At 38.3% G+C, this 14,811-nt stretch overlaps 1 protein-coding gene across 1 annotated transcript in view; it reads left to right on the top strand.

The window, feature by feature from the left end:
- Positions 1 to 13,366, top strand: part of LOC137925393 (uncharacterized) — a 35,249-nt gene extending 21,883 nt beyond the window's left edge. Inside the window, exons 10-15 of the mRNA XM_068768825.1 lie at positions 332 to 448; positions 2,112 to 2,257; positions 3,152 to 3,626; positions 4,707 to 4,802; positions 8,009 to 8,221; positions 10,223 to 13,366. Of these exons, the coding sequence (XP_068624926.1) occupies positions 332 to 448; positions 2,112 to 2,257; positions 3,152 to 3,626; positions 4,707 to 4,802; positions 8,009 to 8,221; positions 10,223 to 10,348 (1,173 nt within the window). The 3' untranslated portion in view covers positions 10,349 to 13,366. The remainder of the gene's footprint in view (positions 1 to 331; positions 449 to 2,111; positions 2,258 to 3,151; positions 3,627 to 4,706; positions 4,803 to 8,008; positions 8,222 to 10,222) is intronic.
- Positions 13,367 to 14,811: the final 1,445 nt, after the last annotated feature.

Genomic DNA, 14,811 nt, shown 5'->3' with positions numbered 1-14,811 from the left:
TTGGTTCTTTTCTAACTTAGGATGGACTTCCGCAAGGTAACGCCTGATTCCATAAAATATCTCGAAAAATTGGTCGCCTAAAGTGGCAGTAGACGAGCGGCGTCTCATATGCAAGCCAATGGTCCATGACCTAGAGAGACCAACCGAGTTCCAAACATTTTGATATACTAGAAACACTTGAATGCTATAATAATTTATTTTAGATTTAAAACTAAGAAAACGAAGGTCTAAAATGTATTTTTTTTTTTTGGTAAATAAAGGTTTAATTACCATGGTAATGAGTTCTGTCAGGATATCAATAAATTTATACATGAAAATTTTGTAATTGCAGATATTCCAGTACCTGGGCATGCGGGACCTGGCACACTGCGCGCGCGTGTGCAAGCTGTGGCAGCAGATGTCCTCAACACCTGCGCTGTGGAGGCATGTGCGGATGAAAAATTCACATGTTAGTACATATATTTTCAATTTTGGAGACACCCTTCGAGGAACTATAAAACATCTTATGGCCTAGTATTCCTCATTGATGAACCCTAGTATTTAAATGGTCACCAGCTCTAGACTTCATTGGCAAGCAGTGGAATGTCTGAACATGGAAAGCTTTATATTTGAGATGAAGAGAAATGAGATCCATAGATGAAATAAAGCAACTGACATAGTCCAGCTGGTTAACAATTTTTGGGTGCCTCTCATATATTGCCCCATCTCGGATACACACGGAAAATTTTGTCTTAATAATATTTCCAAGTTCTTATTTATTTTTTGACTCTTATATCTGTGTAAAAGGTTATCAAACATATAAGAAACACTGTATTCAATATTGTTAGTTGATACTTGCTAATCAATTAGGTTTATTATTCTCTTCTGGCTCGAGTAGGAACTCTTCTTTGTTCTTAACTTCTCTTACTTTATCTGGCTTCTTTATTTTGCTGCTATATCTATACATTTTGCACACTACAACTAATAGGCGCGTGAACCCACACGTTCACCATTCCCTCCACACTACTACTTTACGATATAAATTTTGTTCTATATATTTATTTAATGTTTTGCATATCTTTATTTTCTTATTTTTCTTTTATTATTTATATCCTATATCTATATCACATTTTTATCAAATATCCAAAGTGGCATTAGCCAGCCCACATGGGTCACAGTTTCTGGATCGGATTAAGATATCTGCCCTCACTGTTGACAGACAACTTTGTTGAGGTCATCAGATAAAGCTGAATACAGGCTGTAGTCCTATTTGAAATCTATTACACAGGTCTATGTCCAGCTGTGGACGTATTACTGCTGGAAATGATGGTGATGATTTCCAGAAGTTGGGTGACATATGTAACAATGTAGATACCATCTGGTGGGTACCATCAGTGGACCTCCGCTGGAAGCTCGAGTCACCATTGAGTTGTAATGCTTATGTAATTATTAAAATGCAAAGAAACGCAGCTTTTATGAAAATATATTTTATTTTAACACATTAAATTGTAATGGCGGGCTTATAGTGCTACCAAAACCGCTGTACCGCGCCAAAGGTATAAACGAAGAGGGGCGGGGTAGGAAATTCGGCGGTTCTATTCCATATTTTCGCCGTCAACGCTCTTACTGCTTTTTCTTTAGTCCTCAATTGGTCGCATATTCCTATGGTACAGCGGTTTTGGTAGCACTATAGTAATATATTTTTTTTGTTTTAGTAAGTTGTGTAGGTTATGCTCCATTATTATTATTAATAATTTTATATAGTGACTAGCTGATCCCGCAAACGTTGTTTTGCAAAAAAATTAAAGTTTTTAATTAACAAATGTAAGATAAGGGTTGATCGTAGAGGTGTGAAAATTTAGTATTGTATGTATTTTTGTATGCTGTATCATAATAAAATAAAAACCAAAAAAATTGTCTAAAAAATTAAAAATAAAATTTAGGGGTGGACCACCCTTATCACTTAGGGGTATGGAAAATAGATAGTAGCCGATTCTCAGACATACTGAATACGCATGTAAAATTTGGTAAAAATCGGTCGAGCCGTTTCGGAGGAGTTCAAGTTCGAACACGGTGACACGAGAATTTTATATATTAGATTGAATGATTAAAAATTGTATTTACGTGTGTAGGTGAGCGATTGGGGCGGGCTGTGCGCGGCTCTGAAGCGTCACGGCACCAAGTGGCTGGACCTGCGCAAGATGCTGCTGCCGCAGAACGACACCGTCTTCTGGGATCAGTTCGCTGAGCACATTGGCACCGTCGACACGTTGGAGAGGTAACTCATACAAATTCATTTATTACTACATGGTAATAATTATTATATCACCTGATAGAAAATTACAAAGCATAAACGTATTTTAAAGATAGTCACGATGTTAGTTCTTTTGCTGCCTGCTCTTGCCTGTTCCTTCGCTCTTTCAAGATGCCACACAAAAAAATTTTGACCCCAACAGCTGTTAGTTGTACGAGTGTTTCGATCACTGCCACACTGTCGGTGAACTTGGTTTTTCTACGAATCTCCTCGTTTCTGATTCAAAAGATGAAAGAATAGATATTAGTGTTGTAATTCAAAGTAGGTAGAGAAAAATATACATGAGTCCAAGTTAAGAATAGTTATTAATTGATAAAAGTGGTGAAAAATCGACACAGCCAAAGAGCGCGGGGGGAGGTAGTCCATCTCACTCGTCCGTACAGCGTGCCCGCTCGCGCACGAGGCTATGCCTATTGACACAAGCAATGAGAACGCGTGGCAGCAGTCCATCTCCCTTCTTTATATAGCGCACTCGTTTGCACACGAGACTGTGCCTATCGACACAGTTAATGAGAGCGTATGTCCTCTGTACATCTCATTCGTTCATATATACACATATACAGCGCTCGCTCGCAAACTAGGCTGCGCTTATTGACACAAGCAAAGAGAACGCGTTGCAGCAGTCCATCTCCCTCCTTCATATAGCGCACCTTTTTGCGCACGAGACTGTGCCTATCGACACAGCTAATGAGAGCGCATGTCCGCTGTCCATCTCATTCGTTCATATATATACATATACAGCGCTCAGATGCTGTTGAGGTCGCTATCTCGTGATTAGCGGTATGTGACTGGCATCCTTTGTTGCCTGATGTCATGCTTTGGCAGCGGTACATGTATGTGTGTGTGTTCGTGTCTTAGGCTGGAGCTGTGCCGCTGCCCGGCGCGCGCGGTGGAAGCGGCCATGGCACGCGTGCCGTCGCTGCGCGCGCTGGCCGCGCCGGCCATCCGCGACGCTCGACTAGACCCGGCGCCACTGGCCGCTCTACCGCGCCTGGAGCTGCTGCGCCTCAAGTCGCTGGCCGGCCTGGCGCTGGCGTCCGACCTTCGTCCATTAGCCGCGCTCACACGCTTGCAGCACCTCTCGCTCACCTCCATCAAGGAGCTAGGCTGGTGCGCTTGCGAGGTGGTGGGGCAGTTGGAACAGCTGGAGTCGCTGGAGTTGGGCGAGTGTTCATTCGGCGCCGCGTTCGCATCATCGCTGGCGCGGCTGTCGCGCCTGCGCCGTCTGCGGCTGGAGCGCGGAGTGGCGCACTGCGCGGCGCCGGCGCTGTTGCGCGCGCTGGCCACGCTGCCGCGCCTCACGCGCCTCGAGTTGGTCAACTTTGACGTCAAGGTACCTCAACGTCATTGCAGCCGACCCACGTCCAATGCAAGTCATAGGCTTTTCTCAAACATCACCAGGATGACCATGGCGTCTACCGGCTATTTGGTGCCAAATGAGAATTTTTTTTTATTATTATTATCATTCGTACTGTTTCTTTCATTCTACAATTTTCCCAGTCTTTCTCTTTCATTCCATTAGCCATACATCCATCCTCAACTACTACATTCTAGGTTTCCTTACTATTTTATTTTGCAACATTACATTTATTGTTCAAATATTTAACACATATTTTCGCTTTTAGCGTTAGCTTTGCAGATTTCTTTATTTCTGATTAGATCGCAATAAAGGTTCTACTCTCTCTTTTACTCTTTGCGCGACCTTCAGCCAAAGTGACCCCCAGGGGTCTTCTCAAAGTTCAAAATCAAATTGTTATTATTGAAGCACTATACTTTTGTAAGGTGCATAGTATTGTATGAGCTACAATACGACGCCTCGAACTTTGGAATTCAACGCCAGAGCGTACGATTTATATTGTGTGCGAAAGAGACAGCGCACTACAATATTTCTCGCCTTGTGATTGGCTGATAATTTCACTTATTTTATTGGTATATTTACAAAAAGTTTAATCAATGTAAGCACTTACTTTGGATTTTGTTGTCAACATCACCAAGACCAGCATTGGGGACAATCCCACGGTACCATTAACCTTCTAACTGCCAAGCTGTTTTGGCCATGACTTCCCCAGGTGCCAAATAGAAATATCAAGTGTAGGCTTTCCTTATGTGAAAATTTGGGATCTTTACATTCTATGAATGAATATAACACATTATGTATATCATTATATACTGAGACCGCCGGCGGGTCACGTTTTTGTAACACAGAAAACACGATAGGTTTTCAAAGCCAGCTTTGAAATATGAATAAATTGTGAATTCAATACAAAGAAAGGTTTTTACCCTCACGGCACCTATTGTTGGGTATCGTGAGGTAGCCGGCGGTCCTCATGGCACTTAAAAGGTTAATTGATAGTACTACTAGAGTAATTATTAAAATAAATATATAATAATTTTAACTTTTGTACCGTTACAGGTCGGTTTCGACGACGCGCTGGCAGAGTGCAAAAACATCCAGAGACTGCTCATAATACCCACTTACGTGTCGCAGTCCGCCACGACGAATAAACAGGTACGTTCAAATTATCTTTATTCAGGTAGACATTTACATGCACAGGAACCATCGATTATTTTAATATTACAAGCAGTGAGATATCTCCAGCTCGGAATGCTGATCCAACAAGAGCCAACTAGAAACTCAACAGTTGCTAATTTTAAATAATATATAACTATGTTTGATGTGTACATTATATCACTTGTGTAAATGTATCAACCAAAATTGCAAGATATTGTGAAGGATAAAAGGAAAGAATAAAAGAAATTGAGAAGAATTAAAGTGAGTGTAGAATAAAGATAAAACCATGAAAAAATTATTTGTAAATAAAGTCCCTGTCCCAAACAAAACAGGGGTACGAGAGGCTACCAATAGCGGGGGCCATAAAAAAAAATGTATCAACCAAAATGGTTCCACATATTATGATCCACCAGAAACAATATCAGACAAGACAAGAGCATCATGAATGTATTTGTTATTGAACGGTTTGAATGGTGTCATTATCCTATGGAGTCATCTGTAATTAAACGGTTTTATTTAGTTCGACCCGTACGGAATTTGTTTGGATCAAAATTACAAATTGAAATTTAAGCACCTTCCCATTGTCAGATTGATCTGAAATTTGGTACACACATTTAATTTAGGTTACAATACAATATAATAAAATCAATAACATTATAAATCTAAGATGGCCGCCGATACAAAATGGCGGATTACTTATTTTTCCTTAACCCCCTCAATATGGGTATCAAATGAAAGGGCTACACTAGTAAAACACGATGATTATGTCAAAAAGATGGCGCCGTTCCAATATGGCGGACTAGGTACATATTTTTTCACAACCGCCACTATATGGGTATCACAAAACCGTTTAACTTGAAAGTTTTTTAAATATATTTATTAAATAAAATATTACAATGTTTGATGTGTACATTATGTTACTTGTGCAAATGTATCAACCGAGTTTTACACATTACGATCAACCAAAAACAATATCAGACAAGACAACGCCATCATGAATGCAATTTTTACTGAACGGTTTAAATCAGTGATTCCCAAAGTGGTCTATATCGACTCCTAGGGGTCTATGACAACCTGCAAGGGTCTACGTCAGCGAAAAAAAATTTGGGGGTCCATGAAATGAAAATGGGGGTTCACGATAATGGATCTCAATACATACACTGATAGTACCTATTTACTTACATCATACTATCTTATAATATCAAAACATTAACATTATTTTTAAAAGTACCTATGAAGTAAAAAATTATATTTATTTAATGTTACATATATTTTACATAACAGACACAAAATTTTATTTTGAGTAGTTTTAATTTAAATTCAAATAATAAATATGTAAATTAACATGTGTTTTTACTTTAAGTTTTTAACACTAAACTTCACTACAGTTAGAAATTTACAGGAAATCAATATCAGGTAAGTAGGGGGTCTACCCAACACGGAAAAACATGGCAAGGGGTCTACGACCCAAAAAAGTTTGGGGAACTCTGGTTTAAATGGTATCATTATTCTATAGAGTCATCTGTAATTTACGTCTGGATTTGAAATACAAGAGATGATGATAAATCCTCGGTAGAACTGCATTACTATAGAAAAGATGTATTAAGTGAACACTCCTTACTATATGCTTTGTCCATCATGCCTAAAGTATATTTTTTACATCACTTGCCTAAATCTGTCTAGATAGACACAGTGCGGTTGTAACTTATACTGCTTAAGTATTTATCTTAAAAACTGTGCGGTGAACGAGTTGCTCCACTATCAAACGAACCTCCCAGCTTGTCTTATCACAATGTACTCGGAATATAGCTATGTAGTTTATAATATGGTCTAGATAGACACAGTGCGGTTGTAACTTATACTGCTTAAGTATTTATCTTAAAAACTGTGCGGTGAACGAGTTGCTCCACTATCAAACGAACCTCCCAGCTTGTCTTATCACAATGTACTCGGAATATAGCTATGTAGTTTATAATATGGTCTAGATAGACACAGTGCGGTTGTAACTTATACTGCTTAAGTATTTATCTTAAAAACTGTGCGGTGAACGAGTTGCTCCACTATCAAACGAACCTCCCAGCTTGTCTTATCACAATGTACTCGGAATATAGCTATGTAGTTTATAATATGGTCTAGATAGACACAGTGCGGTTGTAACTTATACTGCTTAAGTATTTATCTTAAAAACTGTGCGGTGAACGAGTTGCTCCACTATCAAACGAACCTCCCAGCTTGTCTTATCACAATGTACTCGGAATATAGCTATGTAGTTTATAATATGGTCTAGATAGACACAGTGCGGTTGTAACTTATACTGCTTAAGTATTTATCTTAAAAACTGTGCGGTGAACGAGTTGCTCCACTATCAAACGAACCTCCCAGCTTGTCTTATCACAATGTACTCGGAATATAGCTATGTAGTTTATAATATGGTCTAGATAGACACAGTGCGGTTGTAACTTATACTGCTTAAGTATTTATCTTAAAAACTGTGCGGTGAACGAGTTGCTCCACTATCAAACGAACCTCCCAGCTTGTCTTATCACAATGTACTCGGAATATAGCTATGTAGTTTATAATATGGTCTAGATAGACACAGTGCGGTTGTAACTTATACTGCTTAAGTATTTATCTTAAAAACTGTGCGGTGAACGAGTTGCTCCACTATCAAACGAACCTCCCAGCTTGTCTTATCACAATGTACTCGGAATATAGCTATGTAGTTTATAATATGGTCTAGATAGACACAGTGCGGTTGTAACTTATACTGCTTAAGTATTTATCTTAAAAACTGTGCGGTGAACGAGTTGCTCCACTATCAAACGAACCTCCCAGCTTGTCTTATCACAATGTACTCGGAATATAGCTATGTAGTTTATAATATGGTCTAGATAGACACAGTGCGGTTGTAACTTATACTGCTTAAGTATTTATCTTAAAAACTGTGCGGTGAACGAGTTGCTCCACTATCAAACGAACCTCCCAGCTTGTCTTATCACAATGTACTCGGAATATAGCTATGTAGTTTATAATATGGTCTAGATAGACACAGTGCGGTTGTAACTTATACTGCTTAAGTATTTATCTTAAAAACTGTGCGGTGAACGAGTTGCTCCACTATCAAATAATCCTCTTAGCTTGTCTCATCACAATGTATTTGGGAGTTGGCTATGTAGTTTACCATATGGTATGTTGTGGTACAGGTGCTAAGCGGCGTGCTGCGGCTGAAGGAGACGCTGACGCACCTGATGTGGGGCGTCACGATCGAGCTGCTGCGCGTCACGGAGCTGTTCATCGACCAGTGCGAGCAGGGCGGCGACAAGCGGCGCGACGTCGGCGAGTGCATCCCCGTGCTCAAGCCCGTGCCCGGCTGCAGGCTGCCCGACGAGCGGCATCTGGTGGCGGGACCGCCGCAGGTGACCGCACGCCACCCACCACACGCCTCCCCACCACACACCTCCCCACCACACACCTCCCCACCACATACCTCCTCACCACACACCTCCCCACCACATATCTCCTCACCACATACCTCTGCACCACATACCTCCCCACCACACACCTCCCCACCACACACATCCCTACCACACACATCCCTACCACACACATCCCTACCACACACCTCCCCACCACACACACCTCCCCACCACACACACCTCCCCACCACACACACCTCCCCACCACATACCTCCCCGCCACACACCTCCCCACCACATACCTCCCCACCACATACCTCCCCACCACATACTTCCTCACCACATACCTCCCCACCACACATCTCCCCACCACACGCCTCCCCACCACACGCCTCCCCACCACACGCCTCCCCACCACACACCTCCCCACCACACACCTCCCCACCACATACCGTCACATCACAAATCACTATGAAACCTCGCAACACATTGCACCAAATCACATCACAAAACATCACATCTAAATGTGTCACACAAAAAAACCTACTCGATGATCTTTAGTTAGCTAAGTACCATCATCATGCAAGACTTACATTATCTTGGCAGGCAATACACACACTCGCTTACAGCACGGCACATGTCTCTTCCAAAAGTGTGGCCTGCGTGTACCCAGTGACTTATAACGAACTTGACTATGTCATATGTTCGTTTAGTGGTTGACTTACACCGCGTCTACCAGCTTGTAAACGCTTTGAAAACTTTTCCGTTCTCCAGAACCGGCCTCCAGGTCGTATACCATAACGGACGTCAACCCTCGCTCATTCTAGATCTGGGCTTCCCAACCTTTTTGTTCGATGCATAATTTTCATATTTAAGCGAAAGGGTTAAACTCGTATCCAGTCCATTTTACAGTTGCCCCAATGTCGAGCTTGGACCCCACGTAAAACACTGATGTAGAAGTGTTTCTGGAGTTTCTTCCGCTATTTCTCCAGCGCTAACAATTTCCGAAGTGATAGTAGTGATATTAGCTGGGACATAGAATGCCCTTGTATCGTCAGGATTTATATATATTATCCTATGACCGCCCGCTTCAACAAGCTCACACCATCCACAGTAACACAAACAAATATTTGTTTTACATGCCTAGAAATATTCTGTTTTCTAACTGTGGCTCTTATATATACAACAAATAAGAGTTATTTTACAAAAACACTTCTACCTCTCTTGTAGGTGGAATTTTCGTAAGATTCGAGATGGTCTAAATTTTAAATCTCTGAACCATCTAGTGCCACAGATAATGTGTTGTGTATATATAGATATATGAATACTAGACTTCCACTTTTAGACACGAACATAACCAGAGGCCTAAATCTTAAATCTCTAAACGACCTGGTTCCAGAAATATAGTATTGTGTGTATAAAGATATGTCATATACAATTTTTTTTATATGTTAAATCCACATCATCGTTTTGGCAATAAGTCATCCACTGCTGAACATGGGCGACCCCAGAGATTTCAAATAGGACTGGTTGAAACCATTTCAACTGGTTCTATCCATGCACTGTCTGCGAACAATCTTAACAAGTATTTAATGGAATCAGGCGTTACCTCGCGGAAGTCCATCCTAAGTAAGAAAAGGACCAATATTAAGCCACTTCCGCACATGCAGTGGCAGTCGTGCAACAAACTGCACCGCCCGCCAGCCCGCTGATAAATGCATATGCGGCAAACAATGCGAATTACACAACTGCTACAGTTAAACCACTCAACACGTGTTTCACTCCTCCACGGGGCATCTTCAGGAGTTATGTTACGCCGATTACTGCCAAACACAGAGTCAGTGTGAAGACTGCACAGTCAGTCTGCACTTTATTGCACGACTACCACTGCATGTGCGGAAGTGGCTAAATATTGGTCCTTTTCTTACTCATTCTTAACAAGGTCATGTTCTATGTTATGCCTCTAAGTTATGTTAATAAGGAATTTGATTTTTTTTATAGGTGGAGATCCTGCCGCTTCCAACACTTCAGCGGCTTCTTTCAGCACAAATGCCCAACACGAAACTGAAACTCTTGCGCATCCCGTTCCACGCCACCTGGAGGCAGTCGCTTGCAGACTTCCAGTAGCACAGCCGCCAGCGCTCTCACCCCCACCACTGCCAACACTGGCAGCGCCGCAGCACGTGAGAGTAAACTGGTTTACTTGTGGCGAACAGGTGGTCACCAACATGGCTCACGGTGAGAGGTATCAGTGGAGCCGATGTTAAGTAAAATTTGACTTTATTACCATGAGCATAGATACGCAAATGAATCAATGCACGACCGATATATTTTTTTTCTAATTATAAGTCGTGAATATATATGGCTATTGGCAGTATATATTTAAAGATTGTATTGTCGCAAATAATAACGCGGTGTAAACATTTAAAACTCAAGTTTGTGTTGCCATTTGCACAATACATAGTTTATATGAAGTTACATTACTGAACATATCTAAGTTTAATTTACTAACTCTGAAATATTATAGTTCTATTAAGGTTTTTGAATAACTTTGTGAGCAAAATAAATGAGACGAATTGGCTGTGATGTTTTTAAAACCTAACATTGGCCATTGGACCAAATGTCGCATGGAATATTTAATAATCGAACCTAAATTCTGTCAATCATGTGCAGACTCCTGGACTATGATAATAATATTCCTAGTTATCAGGAGCATACTTCTGAACTATGATATGAATATTCCTCGTTATTAGGAGCATAATTCTGGACTATGATATAAATATTCCTCATTGACAGGAGCGGACTCGTGGACTATGACATGAATATTCCTCCTTTGCAGGAACATGCTCTTGAACTTTAATATGAATATTCCTTATTGACATGAACAGACACCTAGACTATGAAATGAATATTCCTTGTTATCAGGAGCAGACTTGTAGATTGTGATATGAATATTCCTCATTGTCAGGAGCAAACTCCTAAACAATGATCTGGTATAAACAAAGTTGCAAAATTTATAGCATTGAAATTTAGTTTTAAATTTGAATTGTTATGGGAATATTTGGTTATAAGGGCGACTTGAAAGATTTTAGTGGTTTTACCTACATTTTTGATTTTAGCCAACTTTATCTTAATGATTTACTGATGTCATCTGATTATAGTGGTTGTCCCAAGTTGCATGTGTCATTTGAGAAGATTTTTTTTCATTCTATAGTTAATTTTTACGATTATGTATATGATTATAAAATTAATAAAATTTTTAAATGTACCATCTTAGCGAGAGGCGATGAGAAATGTCTGAGTCAAAAGTTTTATTATAATACTGTATTGATCACTCACAATTGAGTGATGTTTCAGCTAAATATCTCATTGATAAATTTGGGGAAATAGTGTATACTTTTCTTGTTTCGATTGGACGTTGATTTATGGGACTTGAGTAATGAATTTTTGTAAAATTTTGGGAAATATTTTGAATTTTGCTACGAAATTCGAATTTAAATTATTGGTTTGGAGAATGTTTTCAACGGTTCAATTTCGCGAATACCAGCGCTGATTATACAGCAGATGAATATATAAGAAGTTAAATTAGCGTAACTTAAGATTGTAAATAAAAAGTCTAGGAGACTAGAGAAGAGTGCCTATATGACTTCGGTAACAGTAACACCATATAGAGGCATATATATTTGAATATATCAATGTTTGTGTATTTTTATTTTTATTTTTTTTGCGTATAGTATAAAATGTTTCTTAATAGATTAAACAAATTATGTGGACAATGAGAAATATATTATTTTTTTAGATTTGTATATTGTAAAAGTACAAGGTATATTTTTGATTTCTATGGTAGATGTATAAATTGTTTGTTCGGATTCATTTGGCGCTCCGTTTGCTTGTATGTTTTTCTATCTGTTACACTACTTTGGATATTTCGTATATTATATATGTGTATTAATATATAACATATATATCTCGGTAAGTTTTTAATATGTAACCAAGTTCTAGAACTTTTACGACATGATGTGGTCTTATACAGGATGATCTTTCTGAAACTATAAGACAAGTCTATCAGGACAGATAGTATACAATATCTAATTGTAACACGTTCAGTTTCAAAGTAATTTTTAAGATTTTAGATTCAAGACGCGTAGGGCGTATATGACCCACAGATTAAAAATTAAAAAAAAACTAAAAGTGCATCGGTGGTTGTATACATCCCACATTGCATGCAATGTTTTTATTGGCGGTGAATGAACTGTATATTCATCTATTTTAAAATTATACACTTATAATCACCCTGTATAAATATGTTTTGAATAAAAATAGCTTACAAAAGAAATCTTTTCTATTTATAAACATTGTCTCTATGGTTGTAATGATTTATTTCAAACTTTTTTTTTCGAATAATATAAATGCTTTTAATTTCATGAATTTACAAATTTAATTCTTTAAAAAACTTATTTGAAATATTATTAATTTATGTATATGTATTTTTATGTAGCCAAGCGAAGAAAATCTTGTGACAAACTGAATATATAGTACACGGCGATAAATATTGCACATCGACCTTTGGAAAGAGACTATGGGCTAATTTCGGCTTTGTATAGCACTATCTCTGTCACATGAAATACAACAGCGGTAGTGTAGGACAGAGATAACGTTCTACGAAGCAGAAATTAGCCGATTGTCTCTTTCCAATGTATGTGCAATATTTATAGCCGGGTATTGTAAATATACAAAAGTTCTAGAACTTGGATAACCGTGGATTGTTTTTTTAATATAAAATTAATTTATACATAAATAAATCCGTGAGTTAAAATTCAAATTAAGTATATTTAATTTTCGACTAATTAATATTAAATTGCATTTGAGCATGTTTAAATTATTTTGTGTATTGCGTTAATGTTCCTGTTTTTTTTGCTACAGGAGCAATATCTCGGATATAGTTTAGACTGAACGGTCTACTGTTTATAATCTCCTTGTAACAGATGCTTTGTATTTTTATTGTAGCTGATTAATTTTTGGGAGCGCTCACCTAGTGGGCGTGGTCGTGTAAAAAGAATGATGGGTGGCGCCCACGGCTGGTGACGTCCCCTTTAGTTTAATTATAGAATATACTAGGCGACTTATAATAAAAAGGAAATACTGTTGCCAAACGGTGCGTTTTATTTCGCGGAACCTTGAACTGAAACCTGACAGATATACTGTCCCTATGATATGTATGAATAATAAACGCACTACTCTCAGCAGCTCAAAGAATTACTTGTCTGAAATGGCAGTAGACGGGGCGTGTCGCTCTTGCAACCCAAGGACCGTAAGTCTCAAGTGGCAAATAGTAGACGGCTTGGTCAGGTCCCCCTCAAGGTTGAAAAGTCGCTAAATGCAGCACCAGACCGGTCATGATCTCTGGAGGAAGGTGCTGTACAGTGAGCATCTTTCAGATGGAGTACAGCAGATTTCTAGAGGTGGAAAGACGACACTGCAGACCGCAACTTATTTAATGATCCTATGAGTGAGGTTATGTCCAGCTGTGGGCATCCTATAGCTGAAAAGATGCACAGATGATGATGAAATGATAGAGCGGAAGAGAAAAATTGACTGAATTATGGAATGATAGAGATTGTGAAGAATGGAAGAGAGGTACGAAAATAATAAAAAGGATGTGGAAAATTTAATAAAGTAAATCCCTATTCCCAACAAAATAGGGTGTGGAACGAAATATTCCCAATAGAGGGGGCCACCATAAAAAAATAGTATACGTAAGTATTGACTTTATGAAGTCTGTAATATAAAGTAAGTGACAAATCGGAGGAGAGAGAAACGTCAAGTCATCTGTTCTTAAATATCTCGTGTGCGTCTTGTCTTGAATAAATATTTATATTTGTGAAGGAATGTAAGAGAATAAATTTAAAAAGCGCTATTTTTTTAATAATATTTAATTAAATACTCTTATACAAAACTTTTTTACTCTGTTTACAACTGGTAAAGAACTAAGTATATATTTTATATAAAAATACATCTCCAGTATTAATATGATTTTAAATTTCTTTTCAACAAATAACTTACATGCAGAACTAAGTTTAGTATATATGGTGATAATCGCTATAAATGGATTATAATTTAATAGATGATGAAAAATAAAGATGATATCAAATGAAACATTGTCGAACCAGTTCCATCTATTCACACATTTAGATTATGTATCAATGAGACAGTGGTTCCCAAAGTGTTCCGTGGATTCCCAAGAGTCAATAGTGAAGAAGTAAATTATTTTAAAAATCTTAGCAACCATAACTTGTAACAACTTTTGCATATTCAACACATTGAAACTTAGATATAATCTTCACATTTTTGTCAAATTCTGTGAATATATTAAAAACGTAACTTCAGTGGATACACTCAAAATACATATAATTTTCAAAATACTCCATGAGCAAAAAACATTTAGGACCTCTGATGATAATATTATATAATTTATTAATGAAATCTATTTTATTTTACTCTAATATTATTATTTAAATCTATTGTCAGTCGAAAAAAAAATTCAGTAATATATCATACTATGCTATATCGAATAAAAAATCACCAATGTA

This window comes from Battus philenor, unplaced genomic scaffold, assembly GCF_028537555.1.
Source record: "Battus philenor isolate CCGP_79_NKW_IND1 unplaced genomic scaffold, ilBatPhil1.0.hap1 SCAF_27, whole genome shotgun sequence".
Lineage (NCBI taxonomy): Eukaryota > Metazoa > Arthropoda > Insecta > Lepidoptera > Papilionidae > Battus > Battus philenor.
Note: the sequence above shows the minus strand (reverse complement) of the source record. Positions and strands in the feature narration are given on the sequence as shown.